The sequence below is a fragment of the Ambystoma mexicanum genome, chromosome 10 (assembly GCF_040938575.1).
Source record: "Ambystoma mexicanum isolate Mex_15411 chromosome 10, UKY_AmexF1_1, whole genome shotgun sequence".
NCBI lineage: Eukaryota > Metazoa > Chordata > Amphibia > Caudata > Ambystomatidae > Ambystoma > Ambystoma mexicanum.
In genome coordinates, this window is record NC_090932.1 from 679773783 (window position 1) to 679797526 (window position 23744).

Here is a 23744-nt window from a genome sequence, read left to right on the forward strand (position 1 = left end):
GAACTGCATTCCACTTCACCTCAAGTCCTCTGCTTCCTTGGTCAACTTTAAAAAGAATCTGAAGACCTTTCTTTTTACCGCCCCCTAAGTCTGTGCTCTCTGGTTCTTATTTTTTCTCTCACTTCTGATTGTTCGTTCTGTCTTGTTTTAGGTGCGCTGTGAGGCCTGAGGGCGAATTGGCGCTCTATCAAGAATTAAAATAAATAAATAGGTCTGGAATTAGGAGAGTACGCCTGAACCTGAGTGCACTTGGTCACTGTGTCACCCAGCCGTGGTCACGAACTTCGAGGGTGTGCTGCTGCTGGGCCCCCCTTTGCCCTGAGATGTGCTGCAGTGAAATCAAGTCGATCCCTTCACCAGGAGAGGAGAAATCGTCACTGTCCCGCCACAGAATCATCCCTGGAACTCAGCCGCATAGCCGAACAATTGCAGCATCTGAACCTGCAACCGAAGTGGACTCGACTGCTGAAGTTTGGTCTGGAGTGCGCCTTGGGTCGGTGAGTACTTGAAACCCTTACCGGTGGACCCTGGCACATCCATCAGTTTTTACGCATGAGTGTCCCCCTGAGGACCACTCACCTTTATCGAGGTAGCCTGTGCTACCGAGCTATTCCCAATTCTTGCAGTATGTTCTGCCCTTTTGGGGAGACCCTCCTCGAATAGTGGGAACTCAGTCTTCACTGCCTCACCTGGCTTCCCGAGCTACTACAGCCCCTGCAAGAGACCCCATTTTTGCCCAACCACACAATCGCGTGCATCTGCATCCGAAAGTACATCTGAGCATAAGACTCCACTCTTCTTAGGGATTATACTGTCTCTCAGATAGGGTTGATAAAGTGAAGGACTGCCTAAAGTATATTCACACTGTTTGCTCCTTTCCCTTACAGGTTGGGACCCTTACTGTGTGCCATTCCTTTAGGCCATTGTAACTGTATATATGTTTTATAGTACTGTTTTGTGGGTTTAAGTATTACTGCTGATCTCTGCTTGTGTTTGATTTAAAAGGCCTTTAATAAATGTATATGTATTTTTGATATACACCTGACTGAGAGTAATTTGTAGTGTCCTTGCTGTGTGTGTGCTCATTGTTGGCTTTCGATCACCCTCACCCCTCCTGAGACCTAGGGGGCCATTACAAGTTGGCTGTAAGGGATACCGGGCACCGGTAAGGAGACCAGTGCCGGTAATCCCTTACCGCCCAATTCTGAGGTCCCTAAGCGGGAACCGTAAAGGACGTGTGGTCTGCCCACATGTCCTTTACGGGTCCCGCTAAAGGACCAGGGTGCTAATAACGGGCCTGCTATTCACGAGCCTGTTACTAGCGCCCTCCCTATTCCCATTGAGTCCTATGGGGGCTCAAATGGGAATGGGGAATGGTTGGTTCAATGGGGACTTACAGGTCCCTCCAGGGTTGGAATGAACCAGTAAGTCCCCATTGAACCAGACCGGTGCCGGACCAAGTATTGGAGGCAGCCATGGCACAAATAGCGCCATGGCTACCGCCAATCTCGGAATGAGGCCCCTAGTCTTGACCGCCACTAATGCTACCTTGATTGGTCAGGCTTGTCCAAAAGGTTACCCTGTTCCAAGAAACTGGGCTGGCCTTCTGAACCTCTGCCCACCAGGTCAGAATTCAGATCCATCTGAACAGTTATTCATCGTGATGCTTCGGAGATAGATTTGCCTGATAGTTTCAGTCAGTGTTAAAGTATGTTGGGATTAAGGAGGGCAGAGTTTTCTCACTAGATTGAAAGGAATTATTTAGTGCAAATGATAGCTGTAGATGGGTAAATTGTACCAATATACATACATTACATTCATTTCACACTGAACACCAGATTCAAGGAATACACCATTCATTGGCCATGGCATCCTATATAATTTGACAACCCTGGTACCCCAGCCTTTCCAAAATCTACATGAAATCCTACCACAAATACAAGAATGACGGACCCAGTGAAGCAGACACACATGATACAAACTATATATGACACAGAGAAACATGCTATCCAAGCAGTATAGGGAACTGCAACCATTTGTGCACCTAATGATATCCTGTCTCTTGCAGCCCCTTTCCTGGATCAACCTCAACATTCCCTATGGGTTATTTTGTTGTTAATCATATAATTTGTTGGTTTTTATGTTGTATTGTTGTTGTCACAAGCATTGCCATAGACAATTCAGTGCAAAGGAATCAGGGTTTGAAATGTTTCACTGTATTTGTGTTAACTTTACCACAGTTGTTTCTTGGAAGCATGTTTCCTGCAAGATCCCTCTATATCGGGAAAAGGACAGCTGTACAGCAAAACGTGTCTTTAGGTGCACCCAACCATTAAAAAGTTAGAGGAGGAGACCACCAGGGGGTGCAGGCAAAATCGAAGCCTGGATGCTAGCCTCAAGAACCCTCCAGCAATGGCGGTTTTGTAGCGCTCTACCCAGCCCGCAAGCAATTTAAACACGTCGTGTTGCTGCAACACGGAACCAGCTATCATTCGGCACAATCCCGACAGAAATCGGTGCAGGATTCCCAGAATCTAGCCGTGACACGCGCACACCCCGGGCCCATCCACCACGGTGCATTGGAGCCGTGCCACGGGACTCAAGAAGTACAAAGTGGCCCAGCACGACAAACAGAAGGGAGAGGGGCACCCACCGCTCGCCGGGCCCCCAGCAACAACTACAGGCCAGGTTGTGAGCACCATCCAGCTCCCCCCCCTACAACATGTAATGGCCATCAGCTAGCGCTCCCTTGCAGAGCTGAATCGTGTAGGGGGCGAGAGGAACCGTTGGCGCCCTTTGAAGCGGTGCAGCCCCAGCAATGCGGCGACAGAGACACTTCGCTCCCCGGCATCTGCCAGCCCGTTAAGGTGCGGTATTGGAGGGGGGACAGTTCTACACAGCGTCCTTGCTGCCTAGAGTGCCCTTTGCCCACTCCCCCCCCCCCCCCCCCACACCCCACTGGCACCGAGTTGCAGCAGCCTTACGGGCAGGCGGCCCTGGATGCACTGAGAGGGGCGCCCCAACTAGACGGCTCCCTCGGCATGGCGAAGCCACACAAGAGCACTCAATCACTGCGCGCCCGCCCGGCACCTCGCACAGAGATTGGAAGCCTCCATAGCCTGCCAGCCTGCAGCAGTGCCCCGGGCCTGGCTGGGAACACTGTCCAGCACCCTCCCCATATCTCGCTGAGACTGATCCCACCGCATCCCCGGAAGACCGGGAGAAGTCCACACTGATTCTAGCACCCAGCGGGAAATCAAGCGGGTTCAGCTACATGGTGAGGCTTAAACGTGCGCCAGCAATGCTGCAACTTAGAGGCTCTGTCCTCCCTGCACAGCCTAACCCAGAGGGGTGCGACCTCCATGAGGAACCGCACAACAGCCATCGCGCCCGGTGTGATCCTCACCCCTCTTGCGCAGAAGTAAGAGCAGACACCAAGAGCTAGCAGTTCGGGCCATAAGGCCAGGAGATGAGACACGTGTGAAGGACCCAGAGAGCACAAGTCACGGGGCCCACAAAACTGTAACTATAAACCCACACGCCTACGCGCGGCTTCCTGCATGCATAAACCCTCACTCTTGTTTGAAATCAAAGAGCAATAGCAATACACAGACCCCACTAAAACTGAAAGGGCTGAAATTACTGCCAAGAACCAAAAGAGCGCCAGCCTCCCTTCCTCCTCGCCAGTGAGAACACACAGTACTAAGGGCCGGCAGCCCACGGATCCAGGGCCTAAGCCAAGTCTGTAGCCTGCTGGGAGCGCATGCAGAGGAAACTGGATCCAGACACTGCCCAGAAGCTACAAGAATTCCAGAGAGGAAACAGCAATATGGCCTCCCCCCAACCTCCAGAGGCCCCACTCATTCCAGGAGGAGACCACGAAGCTTCCACCAAAGCGGATGTACGTCTCTTGCTCTGAGAAATCTGGACTTTAAGCAACAACATGACGGCCACAGTCAACGCTCTTCAAGAAAGAGTGTACAAAATAGAAAATAAGGTAGAAGCATTGGAAAACTACCAGCAATCCACAGACATCATGGAAATGAAAATGCGGGGTCGACTGCAAGACTTAGAGCGGAGAAACGTTGAGCTAGCAGCAAAGGTCGACGACCTAGAAAACAGAAAGGTCATCAAACATTCGCATTCAAGGACTGAGTGAGGCCCCAGATGAGACCCTAGCAAGCCTTGAAAGAAAGGTGAAGGCACTGGTGAATTCCCTCTTCTCTTCGTCCCTAGACCCCGAGCTTGAATTTGATAGAGTTCACCGTGCAGGTGGCCCCCCAGGGGGTCACAGATCAGTATTAGCAAAAAGCATTCACTATTAGCAAAAAGCTGAAACCGTAAGGCGAGCAAGAGAGTGGGAGATCATAGATTTTGAAGATTCCCGAGTAAAGATATATCCGGGCTTGTCCACCGCTACTCTCGCCCAAAGATGAGCCTGCCGCCCCCTAACTACCTGGTTGCGTGAGCGCGACACAAGATACAGATGGGGCCACCTCTTTTCACTCACTTTAGACTATGCCGAGGAAGAATATAGAGTGGTTTCTGGGGAGGAGGCAGCACAAGTACTGAGGGGACTAAGACAAAGAGATGGCACAGTGGGGGGAGAAGAAGAAATGCCATCTTCATCAGAGCCCACATGTCGACCGCTGGGACCTGACCCGAGGAGAGGGCGATCAAAGTGGACGAGGAAATACAAAAGACTGAATGCCTCTTAAACAGAACAAGCAAATTCAAGAAGTGTTTTGGACTGAGGGAGTCCCGAAGAGGTGGATGCAGAGATTAGAAAAAGCAAGACCTCATTGGGCTGGTTACTACACAGTAAAAAGGACCGAGAAGTACCTCAACCCAACGATCCTTTCCACCTCGGACTCCGACAGACACAATCTGCCTGGCTGGGCAGCAAGCAGAGGGGCCAAAGGGCATACGTCCCCTTGTATGGTTAACGAACTTGAAAGTTACAAAGTTTGGGTTCAAAAGGAGACACCCGTTATGTGGCCCTATGCTTTGCACTAGGGCGTCTCCAAAGTTAAAGTTAAAGACACTCTTGCTTTCTCTATTTCTCATCTTTTCTTTTTCTTACAAAGGGGAATGGGGGGGGCATCTCAAGATCCAATTAACACGATTACACCAGGAGCACAGAGACCTGAGGAGGACATACCCCACCAAAGCAACTCTGTTAGCAGTCTATAGCTTTGGTCTCAGTTTCCAAGTGCCCAGGCACACTCTGCACAGCGACAGCCGCTCACCACAGGCATACAAACATTAAGCGCAAGACTACGCACCTACTCAAACATGATGCATGCAGCGGACACACCTCCAAGTTCCAATGGCAGTTGATACAATACAGATAGGGTCTCTAAATGTCAAGGGTCTCAACTCGCTGCAGAAACGATCCATGTTAGCAAGCTTGTTTCAACAATCTGGGGTAGAGTTACTGTTTGTCCAAGAAACTAAATACAGACACAATGAGGAATTCTCACTATGGGGAAAGCAGGTGGGAGAGGCGCTCTGGGCCTCAGGACCCGACAAAAAGGGGTGGGGGGGGGGTTGGGCATCCATGACCGCAGTTCTCTGGAGCTATTCGTGACTCAGAAACAGAGGGTTATGGGAGGAAGATTCATAGTTCTACATGGAACCATTAGACCGAAAAAGGTTACGCTATGCTTGGCAAACGCCCCCAACAACTAGCTTTCTGCGATGACCTCCTCACACGGTTAGATAATGAAAGAGCGGGGTCCCTGATCTGCGGAGGTGATTTCAAACTGATCATGGACCCGGCACTAGATTGGAGATCCTACAGGGAAGGAGCAGCCCCCCCACAGGACACGGGTTTGTTCCGAAACCTAATAATCGAACACTTGCTGATAGATGCTTGGAGAACGCTCCTCCCTGACAAAAATCATATACGTTTTACTCGCCCCCTGCACAACTCCTTTACCCGAATAGATAATTTCATTATTGAAGGGGACTTTGAGCATGATATGATTGTCGTAGGTCTCGACCTGGGTCCAAACAGACAGACGCTGGCTGTGTAATGACACACTCTTTAAAGACAGGCTTTTCAGAGAAACCCTGGACACAAAAATAAGGGAGTTCTTTGAAAGAATTGACACAGAGGACCCCCTTTCAACATTGTATGGGAAGCGGCAAAGGCCACGATAAGAGGCCTTATAATGGCCAAGGGGGCATCAGTCAAGAGAACCCGGCAGCTTAGGGAAACCCAATTAAAGAAACTAATCAGTGAAAAAGAGTCAGCCTTGGGAAAAGACCAGGCAAACGCTAAAGAAACCTTATTAGAAACAAGAGAACTTAGGCAGGAATTCGAGGAAATCGGGCAGGGGAAAGCATTAGCCCATCTTAGGTTTATTAAACAGAGGTACTACGAAACGGGAGATAAAGGTGACGCACTGCTGGCCGCGAGGCTCAGAAAGCAAAGAGCAGAAAGAGCTGTAAACAAAATAAACTCCCCAACTGGAGCCATCCTAGCCGACCACAAAAGACGTAACAACCCGCTTTGCCCAATTTTATGAACAGCTATACACCTCTGACTGCAACCCCTCCACGGAGAGCTGGGCGAACTTCATGGCCAACATTTCCTTTCCCCAATACAGCCCACAGACCTTGAGAAGCTCAACGACCTGATAACGACTGAGGAGATTGATCAGGCCATTTCAAATTTGAAAGCAGGCTCTGCACCGGGCCAAGACGGCTTTACTCCAGCTTTTAACAAGAGATTTAAAGGCAAATTCTCCCCATTTTTAACCCTACTATTCAACGACATCATATCTAGAGGTCAAGCCCCACCTTCATTCACTGAAGCCAGAATAATTGTGACCCCAAAGGAGGGTAAAGATAAACTACAGTGTGGCTCGTACAGGCCTATCTCACTTCTAAACTAATAAACGTGGACGCCATGATATATGCCAGCATTTTAGCCAACAGATTAAGCAGAGTCCTCCCACTTTTAATTCATAGTGACCAGGTGGGATATGTGAAAGGCAGACAAGGCTCAGATAATGTCCGCAAAACGCTCAACTTAATGGCTTCAGTAGACCTATGTGATGCAGACCCCACCTTCATCTCGGTCGATGCAGAAAAAGCATTTGACCGAGTGGAGTGGCGCTTTATGAACCAGATCCTCGAAAAGGCAGGCCCCGGACCTGGCTCGATTCAAGGGGCACAAGTGCTCTACAAGAACACAGCTGCAAGAGTAGTGGTTAATGGAATAGCATCCCCCCCCCATTTACATTAACTAGAGGAACCAGACAGGGCTGCCCTCTCTCGCCGCTGGTTTTTATCCTGGTCATGGAACCCCTAGCCCATACTATCCGAAAAGAAAACTTAATAATTGGCCTTCAGAAATATGGCAAAGAATAAAAAACTTGCCCTCTTAGCGGCCGATGTCCTGGTTTACCTAACTCACCCCTCTCAATCCATCCCAACACTCCTGACCAGAATAGAAGAATACAGCGCTCTCTCTGGGTTCCGTATCAACCGGAGTAAGACAGTGGCCCTGCCTTTGAGAGATGGAGACGTACACCCGGATTCAAACCCAGCAAACTGGGGCCCAAAAGGTAACACATAAGAGTTTGAAATATTTAGGCATGACCATAACAAAGCAGCTAAATGCTTTGTACCAGGCAAACTACAAACCGCTTTGGTCTCACATTCGACGCGACACAGAACTTGGCAAAACTGGGTCTCTCCTGGGCAGGCAGGTTCACTGCAATAAAGATGAATGTCTTGCTAATCCTCCCCAAAGAGATGGGCAGCCTGACTTTCAGGAATACTTTAGAGCAGCACAGCTTCGAGTTCTCGTAGATCATATTCGAGAAGCTACACACAAACAGTGGGTCCATTTAGAAAACGGGCTCTTTGCCCCGGTCAGGCTGAGGGAATGGTTCTGGGCACCCAAAAAAGCTATCCCGCGCAAAGCACTCAAACACCCAGTCCTGGGCGTGTTATGGTCGATCTGTAAAAAAGGAAACCTGAGTTTGTCGGAAATAACTTCCTGGCCATCGCCCCTCAGCTGCATCGGGGCCCCCGCTATCAGAGACCTTCTCATAGACCCAATTCGCTTTCAGCCACAGTACGAACAGGGGCTGGTTAGGGTCGGGCAAATGTGGAGTGAGGGAACCTTCTTAACCAGAGACGAATTAGAAGAAGTGCAGCAGGGCCTCAAAATAAAACTGCTCCCCTATTTGCAACTGAAAGGGGTCCTCACAGACCCAAGATGGAGACGCAGCTGCAACGCCCCCTCACTCCCTTAGAAAAAATATTAAACACACAGTCAGAGACCAAAGGCCTGATCTCAAGAATGTACCAAGCCCTACTTGAAAGTGGTAATTTGCCCGCACTCAAAGTCAATGGGAGAAAACATTGGGATCGAAGAACAATCAGGAAGGATGGGAGGCAATATATCGAGCAGTCTGGAAATCATCAATAGCTGTTCAATATAAAATGCACAACTGCAGAATCCTCACTCAATGGCACCTCCTGCCTCACCGCTTAGACAAAATGTGTGCCGGTACCAGCCCTTACTGCTGGAAAGGGTGCACACAAATCAGCACATCCTGGCATCAGTGGTGGGAGTGCCCTAATGCACAGACTTATTGGAAGGAGATCCTAGGCTGGATACACGAAATAGAAGGTATCAATAGGGATTTTGCCCCACTACTGGTTCTGTTCGGTGTGGGAAAAGTAGAAGAGAGCTACCAGGTCCTCCCCCACATGCCCAGAAACCTGCTTTTAGCAGCTCGAGTTTGCATAACCATAAAATGGAAAGGAGCCACTCTGCCCACCAAGAAAGACTGGCTGCGCAAGGCCAAGGAGATCTATGAAATGGAGAGGCTCGCGGCAGGCAGCACTTAGTGAAACACACACCCATATTGATATGCGATGGCTTCCCTTCCTAGAGTACTGGAGAACAAATTTCACAACCTCAAAACCCCTCCACCCCCTTAAGCACACCTCCATGACACCAAACACTGACACCTGCCTGCGGCAATGGGTGACCCCGCGATAAACCTTACCTCCAAGAGACCCCAAATGCTGTGTACAGCCTTGCAGCCGAGTAAAGCAGCTGAAAGCCGAGAAGTGAGCAGTGTGTCAGTGACTCAACACCAACTGGCCACAGAGGAAAAAGTAATGAGTCCTAGCTCCGTCTTGGGTGACAGAAGCCTCGAAAAGGGGGTAGAGGGCAGAGGGAAGAGGAAGGTGGACTTCTTCTTTATCTTACTTCCCTAACTTTCTATTTCTTCTCCTTTCCTTTCATGCTACAATACAAAATGGAAAAACTCTGTTGAACAGGGTTTTTTCTTCTTTCTTCATTGTTTGACTGTTGCCTTCCAATATAAGGGAGAATTAGGATGTGTAAAAAGTTAGAGGAGAATTATCTTCCCCTTAGGTTATAATCTCCAACACGCCGTCCCATAGAAACTGGCTTGAAACGCTCCTCTCCTGTCTGCCGTCGGCCAGAGGTTGTGTGGCTGCTCAGGACTTCCGATGTCAACATTTCACTGGTAAATGTTGCAGCGTCTTAATCTCGGGATCCTTTCCTACACTGGGTGTTCTTTTAAGAAGCGGGAGATAGCAATTGACCATAGAGATCAACAGCTTACTTGAATTTGTGCAAGTTCCCTATCTAAGCACACACCAGGGCACCCCGGCTGAGGGCGGAAATATGCTCGGTCATTAGCCTGTAAAGCAATTTGTAAATGTGTTATTGCAAGTAATTTCTGATTTAAATGGCCTTCCAAGTTCATCAAATAAATAAAAATAAGAATAGTCAGCCTTTTCCCCCATGGTCAGGAACGTGCCCTGCCCTAATTCCCCCTAAATAGAAGGGGGATAAACAAAGCAAAATAATCCTTCCTTCTCTTCCACAATGTTTGTAGCAAATGTAGTATGGATCTGCCTCTCAAAGGATACATGAAAAAAATGCAGTTCTAGTGGAGGGTAATTAAATGTATAAACAAAGCTAGGGGTAGAGGTGCACTCCTTAAAGTTTGACTAAAAATTGAAGACAACTTAAACAAATATCTTAATAGCTTTATCAAATTCCAGGTGCTCCCTAGTGAGTCTGTGCTACCAGACCGTAGAAAATGTGCAAAAGAAGATGCCCTGAAATAACAGGGTATAACTAGGGGCACACACAAAGAACTACCTAGTTCAGTATTTTAATTAAACAAAGTAGATCATTAACATACATTTGAAACAAATACTTTTGAATTGTTCAATACTTAATGAATAATCAAGCATATGTGTCACTTCCAGGTAAGTGTCGGTCTTTATGCAAGACTCTTTTAATTTCACCAAATAACATATGTATATAGAATTCCTCAACTGTGGGAATGCTTACATAAACATTTCATTCAATTTCTCATGAAAAGTACCAAACATAAAAGTAATTAAAATTAAAATACTGAACTAGGTAGTTCTTTGTGTGTGCCCCTAGTTATACCCTGTTATTTCAGGGCATCTTCTTTTGCACGGTAATTAAATGTATGCCTGTGTTGCAGGAGAGAGGAACCTATACATTAAGTAATATTATATTTTGGTGGCGACTAGGTCTCTGTCTCCAGAATGTGGGTCCCTGTCAGTGATTAAGTGCTGGGACAAGGAAGATGGGCAAAGTGGTAATATTGTATCTATCTTTTGAAGGTTTATGCTGAGATCATGGCTGTTCTGAAGCATGATGACCCCTGGATCAGAAGACTGCAGGATAATGCCTCCGACCTGAGTCAGCTGAGCACTCAGACTGTGTTCTCCATGCTCGATCACCTGACACAATGGTCAAGACACAAGTTCCAGGCAATCAACGCTGAGAAACCCCCTAACAAATCTGCAAGGGACAGGGTTGAACAGAAGGGTGAGCAACTCTTTCCTGTGTGCGTGTGTGCCAATGACTAAATGAAACTGAAATGTTTGATTGGGGATTATACAACACAATCTTTCTTTTTCTCTTGTAGTAAAATACAGTAGGTAGAAATGATTATCTTGGTGTGTGTTAGGAAAGATTTTCTTTTTGCTGCTGTCCCTCCACATACTTCACTGGGACATTCAAACATGTGCTACTGTTTTGAACATGTTCTGACTTTTGGAGGCTAGTGAAGTCTTTTTACTTCACTGACCTTTCTTGTGGCAATTTAACCAAAGACTCAATACACTCTTTGGGCTGGTTTGTAAAGTGTCTTCAATGGCGGTTAGCAAAGCAAAATACAAACAATCCACAGAACAGGACACCACCAATAATCAAACTTTATATGGCGCAGCAACCCTCCTTCCTGCATTTACATAGTTTTTATACTGTTAATGTACACAGAACTTTCATGGAAGGAGGTGGTACATACATCTTGCAATGTTAACAGTATACAATGTTTTGGGTGGTTACAATGTGAAGTACGTGCTTCTCATAATCGGGAATACAAGCAATCAATGAGCTTCTCACGCCTTGCAGAGTAAACTTTGCAACTTGCCGGAGACAGTTTCAGGTATATTTCTTGCAAGTCAGTGTTTCTACTACAAGTAAAAATAAGGGCACCTGGCGGAGTCCTGATCTACCCAGGGGGGTACGTATATAATAATCAAAAATAATCAGGATGTGAGATCCTACAAAAAAGCAAGCTACGGTTCTGAACAAAAGAGCTCACGGCTCGCGACAAGGGACCTTTCTAGGCCCTCCTGTAGCCAATAGGATCCTGACCAAATCAATACCTCAGGAACCCACGGCTCGCCCTAGTGCAGTCTCGCACCAACCATCCAGCACTAATCCTTGGATGGTTCTGTACAGCATCACCACTGCTACCACAGCAGCAGACAAAACGGACGACACCACATTTGGTGCTCATCCTGAAGAAGGCCAACACCATCCAGGCAACAATTCTGCCTTCCTGGCCGAAACACACCCGTGTCGATCCCCAGTGACACAACTGCAAATACCCTTTTTCGTGCATGTCTTGTAGATTATGTTGTGTACACCCCGTGTTTACGATGCCCTGGACCACCCTATGTGCCGGGTGCACTACTGTATAAATATATGTTCTTCTAACTGTTGTATATCACTGTGCCCTTAGGTGGAACTCTGTACCTCAACACAAAAGAGGTTAATACTCAATCTGTATTTCCACCAAACTCAAGCACTCTTGACCGTTCTTTTTTGAGCCTTTCATGCTTATCGAAAGCTATGTAAACTAATTGAACAACACTACTTGTGGTTTTCTGAAATAAACTCTTTTGTTCAGAACCGTAGCTTGCTTTTTTGTAGGATCTCGCATCCTGATTATTTTTGATTATTATATAGTGTTTCTACTACTACTACAGTTCTCACACGGCTCAGGCAGAGCCTGGCTGCTTAATGTTGCCAAGTTTGCATTCTGAAGCCGTCTCACTAGGTGAGGCGGTGCTCTAAACACGATTATCTAAGCCAAACGGGAAATACGTATGAAGCGAGTAGACTGTGAGCTGAGAGGTTTCTTACACCATATCTACGGTTCCATTCTGTTAGAACATGTGCACGACATCATAGGACAAGCACAAGTTAGACGCAGTACGACACAAGTTAACCTGTCAGCCACAGATTGCTGAGCGATCACGAGAGCGGGAGAGGCAGATCAGTACTTCAATAAATGGCCCAATTTCACTTTTATGAACATAACAAACCCATCCAGTCACATGGGAAACCCAAAGGCACTCTGATTGGTTCAACTTTTGAGGGTTACAGAACATTTCTAAGTCTGGTTGACATGATTAACATATCCGTTGAGGGTAAGATTTTGTTATCATAAAGCATCTGCTATGTTGTAGTATTAATCTTTGCTAGCCACAACATCTATGACACATTTCCTATCTGTTCTCAGGTATTTGACATAGATCCCCTTGACCATGTTGAAATATTTTAGGGGAAGCTTAGTGGTTAACACCTTTTTGGATTTAAGTATAAAGGATTGATTATACCGCTATAGGTTTACTGACCTATTAAAACCTGTCTATAATTTTAGGAAAGCTGTCCCTATTTCCCTGAAGAAGGATATAGGTGTTATCTGAAACACTTTCGATCTAAAAGGGCAGACGATTTGTATAAAAACCTGTCTGTCAATGGATCAATGTCCCAAGAAGGACTGTTTGTTTAAAGATATATTGCATTGACTTCGTCTTCAGTTAACTCAGTATGTGCAAGATCGTTTTTTGTTTTTTTAAAGAAATGCAATCATTAAATGTTTGTTTATTGTAAATGGGATAAATTGCATGTTTGTACTCCATTAGAGATATGGAATAAATCAGATTTTGGAAAGTTAAGGGAAAATGTACTTGCATGTTTAATTTGTGAAAGGGTATGACATTATTTGAAAGGTTTGATCCGATCAGAGTGCCTTTGGGTTTCCCATTTGACTGAATGGTTATTTTCTGTTTATAATTTTTCGATGTCGGCTAGCCTAGGACTTTACCCAAGGCACCAGAAGTAGTTCTGGATGATTCTTTTTTAGAATCTTTTGAAAAGGTATGTTATTTATAGTAAAGTTATAACAATAGCTATTCACCCTCACGTTCTTAATTACACCCTCTTCCCTTTTGATCCCACAAGCCCTCCTATGAGACCTTCATTCCAGTCTCATCCATTCACAACTTCAGGGGAACAGATAGGACAGAATGGCGTACTTCTTCGGTTTTGTTCAAATACAGTATCTATGCAGTATCTGTGTCTGCATAATAACATGAAAGAATATAGGCTCAAGAGAAGAACAAATGTCATGAGTGCGACTTGGATGACAGACGTACCCAAGGAACTATTGCGGGATAGATGGAGTTGGACGCATTAAGGACATTTTGACTGATGTTTAATAAAATGATAAGAATATGGCCTATCTTTCCCTACTGCAAAAGGAAATCCCTGCCTATCTAAATAAACTAAAGGTGCTTATTGGCCGTCAGGATGTACCAAATGAATATGTCCACAGTCCAAACTAACTCTAACTGACTCTTCCACTATGTTAACTAACTTAAATGAGACCGAGGCAATGTCTCTCTTCTCCTTGTTGCTTCTTATAGAAATGTCCCTTCTTTATGCCAAGGTTTTCTTGGCAACATCTCTTTGAACAGTCTCTTGACACCGCCTTAATGAGTTCTTTGTTCAGAAAATACTTAGGTTTTGTTCCCTATTTATGGATATATTTTCGACAGTTCTCCTTGATACCCTTCCTGGGCTAAACTTGTATGCCTCTCTAAGTCGTGTAGCCCAGTCTTGTAGTTTGGGTATGCCTTGTTCTGAAACAACCTTTTCCCCTCTCCTGGAGTTTCTCACTCTGATTGTCTCTTCCTCTATCTTTTTCATAGGATATTTTGATTTCCCATTTGTAATCACTGGACTTTATCTCTGGCTTTCTCCACTCTTCACTTTTTAAGCCATGGGGCACTTACTTTCCCCTCTTCCCATGCTATTTGTGCACAGTCTCTAATTACTTTTATTTCTGGTTTATTCGTTATTCTCCTTACCATGTTTTCACACCTCCAGTTAAACAGTTTTATATTCAGTATCTCATTTGTCTCACTGGGACAGGTTCTTCTCATCTGATCTCCTGTTACCTCTAGCTGTGTAGGGGAACGTGGTATGGCTCTGTACTTGCTCGAGTCCTCTCCTGTTTTGAGTTTCGTGCGTCTCTGTGTCGTCGGCTTCCCGTTCTTTGGCTTCTCTCTCGTTGCTGCTATGTAAGGGTTTCGGGCACCAGGAGGCTTTGCACACTCCCACTGTGATGATTTTGGGGCATTTTGCCAGGCGTACTGCCCACCACGATGTTGTCATGGCCACGCCACCACCGGACCTAGTATTCTCTTTTCCTGGCTCATAATGTCTTCTCCATTCTCGCAAGCACTGGGACCCTGGTGTTTTGGAATGGCGTCCTCTGCTTCCCTGAAAGTCGTGGGCTCGGCGGCTCTCCTCAGCTCTGCCTCTCGAAGGCATAGTGATATCAGGGAGGTACCCCTGCTTATGGCACTTTCCAACCCTACTTTCACTTCTGTCGGGTGGCTTCCCTTGCTTGCTCTCTGTCTCTCTGTCTCTCTCTGTCTCATCCCAGTTAAATATAGGTCTTTCCTTAAAGAGCCTGGTTTGTTTCAGCTTTGTCTTCAGCCAAACACCCAAATGGCAGATTATTCTTTATAGCAGGTAGTCCCATATACACTGCTCCGGTGGAGAGTTTAGGGAGTTCCTCAAAGGAACGGGAGTCCTTGTTCCCTAAGGGGGGGGGGGGGTGGGAGGGGGCAGTCTCTCCCAATGAGGTCCCACTTGCCCAGACTCCTAGGGACGGTCTTGCAGAGTGGGCTCACCTCCCTAGCCTCAAAGGAGGAGGCTCTCCCGGTGGGTGGGGGGGGAGAAGGGACAAATACCCTTAATTTGTCACACAACCTAAGAACTGGCTAACCCACGACCAAACAGACCATTCAGGACCAGTCTTAGCATGGAGGGCAGATACCAACTGGTGGATGTGGGCAACGATATCAGTAATATTACCCTCTGAATTTGGTATGCCTGTGCAACCTTCACTTTTTATGAGAACAGATACGCCTCCTTGGGATGCTACGACGGTGTCCAGTGCCATATGTGATGAATCCTGCAGAGTCTTCACTAATCCCCAGCCTAAAGTCTCCTCCCATGTGGCCAAGGAAAGGCAGCTACTATCTGATTCTGATTCTGACCCTGGCCCTTGGGGTGGTATTCTGAGTGTGGGAGAAGATGCATGTCGGGGGAAGATGAAGGCTCCGACAGGAGAGACATAGTATTCTTCCCTCACATGTGAAGAAGAATCCCTCATCACAGAATTTTTAATGGCCTGTTGTCATTCATCAGATCACTCTAATTGTAAGGGTTTGAAACCTTCATCTGTTGAACATCAAAATCCGAACTTTACTTCTCATTCATATATGCCTAGTCCATCTAAAACTCTTTTGATATGAGTATTCAACAAACGCATTTAAAAACCTATTGTAAAACTTTGGACTTCAATTTCCAGAAAGCTTTTGATACTGGGACGAATAAGAGAAGCAAAGAGTTCATGAAGATCAATAGTGCTGCTCAGAAGAACATGTGGCCTAGTTGTTACTATTTCAATCAATCAATCGGGACATTTAAATTGGAAATCACCTGCAATTGAGAGAAGGTGAAGGAGAAGTCGTGTGCTGCTGCAGAGTATGCAGAGCAGGAAGTGGAATCGTGGAGTAAAACAGAAGCGTGGGAGGAAGCCCAGCTGAAAGGGAGAGGTGCTCCTGAGTTGCAGAGAATCGCTCTGACGTGCCATGGTATCAGGAGACCCGACAGAGCCTGGTGAGCTCCTTGGAAGTGTGTCAAGCCTCGATTCCCCCCGCCGCCACTCCAAGGCATTTCCTGAAACACCTTGAGGCTGCCCTGGCATCTATGCCAGCGCCAGATGAATTACGGTCGTCATGGGACTACGTTTCCTAGCAATCCCAAGTTAGGTCCAGTCACGTGACGTGCACGTAACGTGCCTTCCACATCTTCCACAGTGCAACTATATGAACGAGCATCAGCTGCTGGTCGGGTGCTCCTTAACGTTATGTTTCTAGACCCCAGTAAAAGTAGCGCTCTTCTGTATTCCTACTGCTACTCCTGGTTATTTCGACTTTGGACTGTTTCCACAGATATTGTTTGTGGATTGCCCTTTCCGGTTTCTTGACGCCCGGCTCCCTCTGATCTTTTTCCCCTGGCTACCAGACCCTTGGCCCGTCCCGCGACGCTCCTCTTGCCTGATCAAAATAATAGCTGGTAACATTTCCTGTTTCGGGTGTCAACGCCGTATTCAGCCGTTGGACATCTTCTGCGAGGCACACCAGCTCTGCGCTGAACTTTGTGCTTGTTTTTCTTTCCGTTTTTTTTCCGTTTCCTTCACCGAATCTCTACAAGGACGCTCTGCTGTTGGTTCTGCACCTTGTCACACTTCATCATCCTTTCAATGACCTACTGGACGCTTTGCTGTATTCTACATTGGTCACACTTGGACACTTAGATAGATTTATTTGGTGTACTTCTGGTACGCTTTGCTGTTTACCTTTTGGATTTGTTGGACATTTTTAGTTGTGCCCTCGTGCCGTTCGGGTTAGGCCACGTGAACACACACTGGGACTTTCAGGAATCACCATCCACCGCTGCACACCATCTCATAACGTCAAGTAGGTTCTCTGTCTTCTCACATCACACAGCATGTAAGACTGGGCTTGCTGAGGGAGGTTGCGGCTGGGTTTCACGGCTTTGTGGATACTCATTGAAACTGTTTGTATATTTTTTCCCTTAGCTCTATTGCTGCTCCTACCTTTTCACTCAAGCCCCTGGCCTGTCAGGTGTTTTGTAATCCTGCAGGCTGCGCTCTTGGGGGGCGGGGGGGGGTGTCTTTTTGTCAACGGTCCTTGTCCACTTGCTGGGCTTTCTCTGAGGGACCTGTCTCCTAGAGGGTGTAGCACTCCTACAGCCTCCTTGGATTACGACAAAGTGTCACACAGGCAACGGCAGCCAGAGGAGAGCGGTCAACGGTGTTGTCAAACCAAAGAGGGCCTGATAGTTCACTGAAGCCCTTCTCGCAGCGATACCGCAGCAATGTGAGATGACACAGAGACACCCAAAGAAGCCGGTGAGTTGGCCTAAGGAGAGCGGTAACCCCATGGCACTCTTGAATACCGACCAAATAAAATTACGGGAAAAACAAAAAGGCAAACGTGGTGCAGTTCTCCTGACATAAGATGTCAGTTGGGGGAAACCTGGAACCAGCCCTGCCATAAAGACTTTATAAAGAAAAAAAGAGGGTAATTGTGGCACAATTCTCCTCATGTGAGATGCTAAGTGAGAGAATTTAGAACCAGCATTGCCATAAGCCAAAAAGACATTGTAAAGTAGAAAAAGGTTGTGCAATTCTCCTGATATGAGATGTCCGTTGGGAGAAATTTGAAGCAAGCATTGTCAAGACACTTTGTCAGAAAGGATAATAGCAAGGGCTTGAACAAACCCTCTTATAGATATCTGTATGGGAGATTAGTACAAGTAACAGTGGAAGTCAACAAAAGAGTGCTAGTGAGAAAGCACTGTTGTGTGATACTTAAGAAGAAAGTGAATGTGAAGAGAAGCCTGATAAGGGTATCCGGTAGTAAAAAACCTTTTTGTAAACAGACACCTGGCAGGAGAGTAAACTGCCGGATCTAAGTGAACCAAAAGGGGGATATTCCTGGCAGGAGAGTAAACCAGGATATCAAGAGTCTTCTGTTGAGGTTGGGATATTCCTGGCAGAAGGGAGAGTAAACCAGGAACCAGGATATCAAATGTTTTCACTTGATGAATTTCCTGGAGAGTGTACTGGTAAACTACCTTTACATTTGTGTGTTGAAGAGAGACTTTGTCATATTAAGTTCTTGTTTACTTTGAATATTTTTTCAACCAGAAACTTTGAAAAGACTCTCCTTTGCCTTATTCTAAACAACATTGGGGTAAAGATAGTTTGTTTTGCTATTCCGAGATACTAGGAGAGATGTCCTCGTTCGTAAAACAGTCTCATGGAAAGAACATGTGTTTCATCATCTCGAGGAGTGTTAGGTAAAAGAGACATTTGTAAGATCTTTAAAGAGACTGGTTTTGACAAAGAACATTCTGCATACTTTGTTGGAAACCCTCCAGGGGAAGGAAGTCAACCCTTGCATACAAGAAGTGTTTTGTTGAAGTTATATGTTGGAGTTATTGCACTTTTGGACGGGACAAAGACTGATATGCAAATGGATATTTCCCATCTGTGAAGGTACAGTGAGCAAAAAGCAATGGCTGCGAACTCTCAATGTGGTTAATAAACACTGAACAGGTTATCATGCCTTGTTCTTTCGAGAGAGGGGCCCAAGCTACCTTTTTTGTATTTTTGAAAGGAACTTGGGGTTGGTCACCCTAGGTTACCTGGGGGCAACCAGACGTGGACTCCCTGCTCACTGTGCTTAGAGAGGCTCAGCTTCACCTCACTGATGATGCCAAACAAGGCTGAAACACGTGTATGGGGTTGCTGATGGTACTCTTGTTCAGAGAGGAATTGCCATAGCATTTTGGTGCTGGACTGCCCTTGTGGGCGGGATATAGACTGATATGCAAATGGATATTTCCCATCTGTGAAGGTAGAGTGAGCAAAAAGCAATGGCTGCGAACTTTCAATGTGGTTAATACCCACTGAACAGGTTATCATGCCTTGTTCTTTCGAGAGAGGGGCGCCAGCGACCTTTTTTGTATTATTGCACTTTTCTATTGAATTGAACTTTGAAATATTTACCTTGCAGATTTGGTTTGAATGTGAGGGTCAGATTGAGTTTGGACAGTAGGCCATCCTACCTTAGTTTAATTTCATAGGAAGGGACACTAGATAAGGAAAGTTAACTGTTTATCAAACCCCTTTTTATGTTAATAAAATGTCTGAGTTTTAGAAAAGTATAGCTTTATGTCCGCCTCTCATTGCTGACCCCTCACACATACGATTTTGAAACACCATAGAACGGATAGCCATTTGCCCGTGGGACAAATGTGACATGGAAACCTTAGTGGCATTCACAATAACTTCTATAAGTGTAGACAATCTGGACAACCAATCCCGGCTTCAGTTTCACTGCCCAACCCGGTGAAGCGGTATCACGTATGACGATTTGCCAGGTTTCCCATGAGTCTAGGAAGATGTGGCCGCTACCCAATAGTCCCCGTAGCACAGAAGAGTGCATTTGAGGAAATCTGCCTGGTACCAGTGGCATGGATAAGTCCACTAACCACCATAGAAGGGTCTGGGACCCCGATATAAGTAGGACGTTGCTTATGCAGTGAAAGACTGACAAGATAAAACACAAGTTGAAACAGAACTCTCAAAGACTAGGAGAAGGGAGTCATTCTCCTGGTGGGAAAAATTAATCCAAGTACGCCGAAGAGCGCCAGGGGAAGGAAGTAATTTCCCCTGGCCTTGGAGAGTGCAGACCAGTGCCAGGAGAGGGAGCCATTCTCCTGGTCCAGAAAGTTGACTGTACAAAGTGCTGGAACTACCAGCCAGGGGAACGGAGTCATTCCCCCTGGCACCTTGTTGCAAGAGGACATTTTTGGAACATCATCCGTATACCACGGAATGGGAGTCATTGCCGTGGGGAAGGAACTTTCTGTTAGATTGCTACAACCGGGGGAAGGCAGTCATTCCCCCTGGCACCTTGTTGCAAGAGAACATGTTGGGAATGCCACTCCTAAGGAACTTTCTGTTGGATTATATTATTCTTTAGTTGTAGTGTAAGGGATGGAAGTAGGTTGTGACACAGGACAGTGGCCCTTTATTTGGACAGACTTTCTGACAGATCCTTTAGTATTAGTTTGAGGCAGGGAAACCCCTCTTAGAAATAGTGAGGATTCTTTTACTATCAATAAAATTCTATAGCAACACACATGCCACTCTTGTGTCGGCTCCCATCTTCGACACCCTTACACATGCCACTGATGAAGCTCTCCCAAACGGAGACTCTTTTCCGGCGAGAGAACAATGGGAATGTATAAGTGTGCCTGATGGCTGGTAGGACATACCCCATGTATCAGCTCCCTCCCCAGTCCCGGGGCAACCAGGAGTAAGATAGTTTTCCACAAATTAAATAGGTCCCTCGATAGGTGACAAACCCATATTCGAAAAATGAGACCCCTGGGGTAAATGCAAATGTGACATGGTCACACTGCTATTGGTCAAAAGGTAATATGTTGTTTCCCATGAATAGTACACCCTTGTTTGCTTATCAAATAAGCCCAATAGCCGGAGAGAAAAGGTGAAGCACAGCTGGTTTTCTTGATACCTGGTTTGGGGTGGGAACATTTGGAGGACTAGTAAACCCCATCTGGGAATGATAACCACCACAGGATCCGTATAGGGTAACCAACTGGAGATCCAGCCTGACATCTCCCTAATTAGAGGGAACCCAGAGGTTAATTATGCAGAAGATGAACACAGACCCAAAAATCAGTGAACTTGAGCATACATGAATATTTCCAGGTGAGGTGAAGGCATGTGTTCTCACTGTGAACACAGGAATGAGCAGCTGGGCAGTTGTATTTGTGACATGTGGTTCGGAAAGCAGCAGTCACAATGAGTTGGATAATGCTAAATAATTGCAAGCACAGGATGTGTCGAGGTGTGCCGCTCAGGCACGCAAGAGTTCCCAGGTTGGAGCATTCCTCCTGTTAGAGAGATGTATCATGTGTATGCTTCATCCCCTCTCCTAGTGAGACCCCAAGCAGTTTTTGCTGGACTTCTGGAACTTTTTCTGAAATCCTGAATGACTGGGGCCTTTTTTCGCTCATTCAGTCTTATGGGCTCTCTCTTTTGGAACTCTGTTCTCTGTGGTTTACATGTCCTATGGAGTCTACTTTCCTTGATACCTCTTTAAGGCATCTGTATTTTACTATTGCTGCACACAGCTCCTTATGGGCAGTGTAGCTGGGGACCCTTTGGGTCCTCCTTCGAAATTATTTTCTTTATCCTAAAGTAACTCCAGTTCTTAGTATCTCTCCTAAAACTTTATAGTCTGAGAGATTGGCACACCCCCCCTTATGTGGAGTGCGAAGGGGATACTTAGTATCCCCCTTCCCTCTGCTCCTGTGACTTTTTAGTCACATAGACAACCTCCTAGTTATGGCTGGTGGCAGTGGACGTGTTCTACCAACTATTGTGTGATTTTTCTGCCGCAGGCTATGCCCATAGCCCCGCTAGTGCACAATATGGGCACCCAGGTACTAACTTGGGGGCTTTCTTCTTTTTTTCGCCATTTCTAGCGTGGTTGTTCATTGTTGGCCCTTCTTCCACCATTCTGGGAGAGGGGAGGTCTGTGTGTGTGTTTTGCCTTTGACGGGAACCCTTGGGTGTCCCCGCCTTGGCTCCATTGTGTCTGGGCAGGCAGGAAGTGGGGGAGGAGTTTCCCACCCCCTGTCCTTTGTCTGCCAGAGTGCCTTAATGAGACTAGCTTCACTGGGGGTATGGCTGTCCTGATTGGACAGCCACACGCCCCTTTCTGTAAACTGCTGAGAGTGATTACAGAGGAGTGTGTGCTGGAACTGTATAAAAGGTGAGGCTCCTGGAGTGAAAATCAAGTGGACCACTGGAAGATGAAGTAACAGAAGAAGGTGAACAGACGCCTGCAGACCCTTTTCAACACTGTGCAGTGCCCACTTCTGTCCTGACCCTGTTTTCTGTGCGACAGAGTAGCTCCGAAGAGGACTCCTTCCCTTTGAGTGGTGGGAATAACCAGTCCCAAGGCACACTTTAATTTGAGCCATCTCCTGAGGTCCTGTGACTCTCCAGAGCTGCGGAAGCCCAATACCATGCTCATTTTGTGTGCATCGCCCTGGAAAGGCCAAATTCGTCCACGTCTTTGCTGAGCCCTCAATGATACTCCAGAGATGCAATCCAACTCGTCCAAGTCCCCTCAACAGAGTGCAGGGATGCAGGAACCAAAGAAGATTAACTGGGCGAATTGCATCCTTTTTTGGTGCTGCAGAAAAGTGACCAGAGAAGTTGATGAAAGCCATACCGGAGGTCCTCCCTCGAGACTGCTGCTGAGAGATCCCGTCCATTCTCCAGCATTGGATCTTTCATGGATTCACATGCTGTGAATATTCCCCGTCAGGCTGGGAAACCTCGGTAAACTTAACATAGTGTTTTCCTATGGAAAACTTTGACACTGAGTGTCCTATCGACATCCTTTTGGGTGCTTTAGGCTGCACCAATAGGACGTCTGGTATAAATAGCCCTGCCCCTGCGGCTTCCCTTCAGATTTCAACCATCTCCAAACTGTTGGGATCACCTCATGTTTCTCTCGAGAATTGGCTGTTCGTGTTCTACACATGCTTTCTCTGCTACTTTATCCATCCAGGCCCAGTATGCCATCGATGGGTCAAAATAAATCGTTGTTTCGTCCATGTACAACCTGTGGTCTGAAGAACGTCTACGGTGGGGATGGGCATGCGGACTGCCTTTATTGCCTATATCCCAATCATTCGGCAGACAACTGCGAGGTTTGTCAAGGCTTCTCGCAGAAGACACTGAAGGACCGAAATCGGCGGTTGATTTGCTGGCTGAATGAGGGGACTTACCCAGGTTCAGAGGTTGGGTCGATCCGCGTGGGCAGGTCCTCTTCTACGGCAGAGAAAGTGTCACCCTCCGTCCCAAGGGTGGGGTCGGCAGAACCCCCCCCCCTCTAAGAAGCAGCTCACCGCAGGGCCGGCGTCGAAGGTTGGGGGCGGCGTGGAGTCGTCTGGCACCAAGTCGATGCTGCACAGTAGAGGGTCGGATCCCTCTCAGGGCAAGGCTCCCAGAGTTGGAAAGTCAAAGGATGGGAGTTCCAGGACAGAGAAGTCGGCGATGATGTTGCACAGGTCTTTGGCAACTGAGAAGGAGAAGTCTGAAACGCCCTCCTCGTCATCGAAGCAGTCGTCGTCGGGGGACCGGCACCATTCCTCTTCAGGCTGTGATCCATCCAAACATAGGTCTGGCTCCACATCCAAACGGCCCATTTCACTGGGGAAGGGAAAGCCGGTGGCGTCCTTGGGTCCTTCACTGAGGGGCTCACCGACGGAACTGGTGCCGCCCTTGCTTCCCTCGTCGACCGTGGTGACGACCGCTCCATCGTCGACTACACTGGAGTTCACATCAACAACCATAGCAGCTGCTGCGCCCTTGCCTTCAGAGGTGCCGTGGCAGGCGGGGTCC

At 46.9% G+C, this 23744-nt stretch overlaps 1 protein-coding gene across 3 annotated transcripts in view; it reads left to right on the plus strand.

Annotated features, from left to right (window-relative positions):
* The window catches only part of ATR (ATR serine/threonine kinase), a 1676349-nt gene that overhangs the window by 827886 nt on the left and 824719 nt on the right, over positions 1-23744 (plus strand). For all 3 annotated transcript variants that reach the window (XM_069618270.1, XM_069618272.1, XM_069618271.1), the window contains one exon: positions 10666-10873. In XM_069618270.1, the coding sequence (XP_069474371.1) occupies positions 10666-10873 (208 nt within the window). The remainder of the gene's footprint in view (positions 1-10665; positions 10874-23744) is intronic.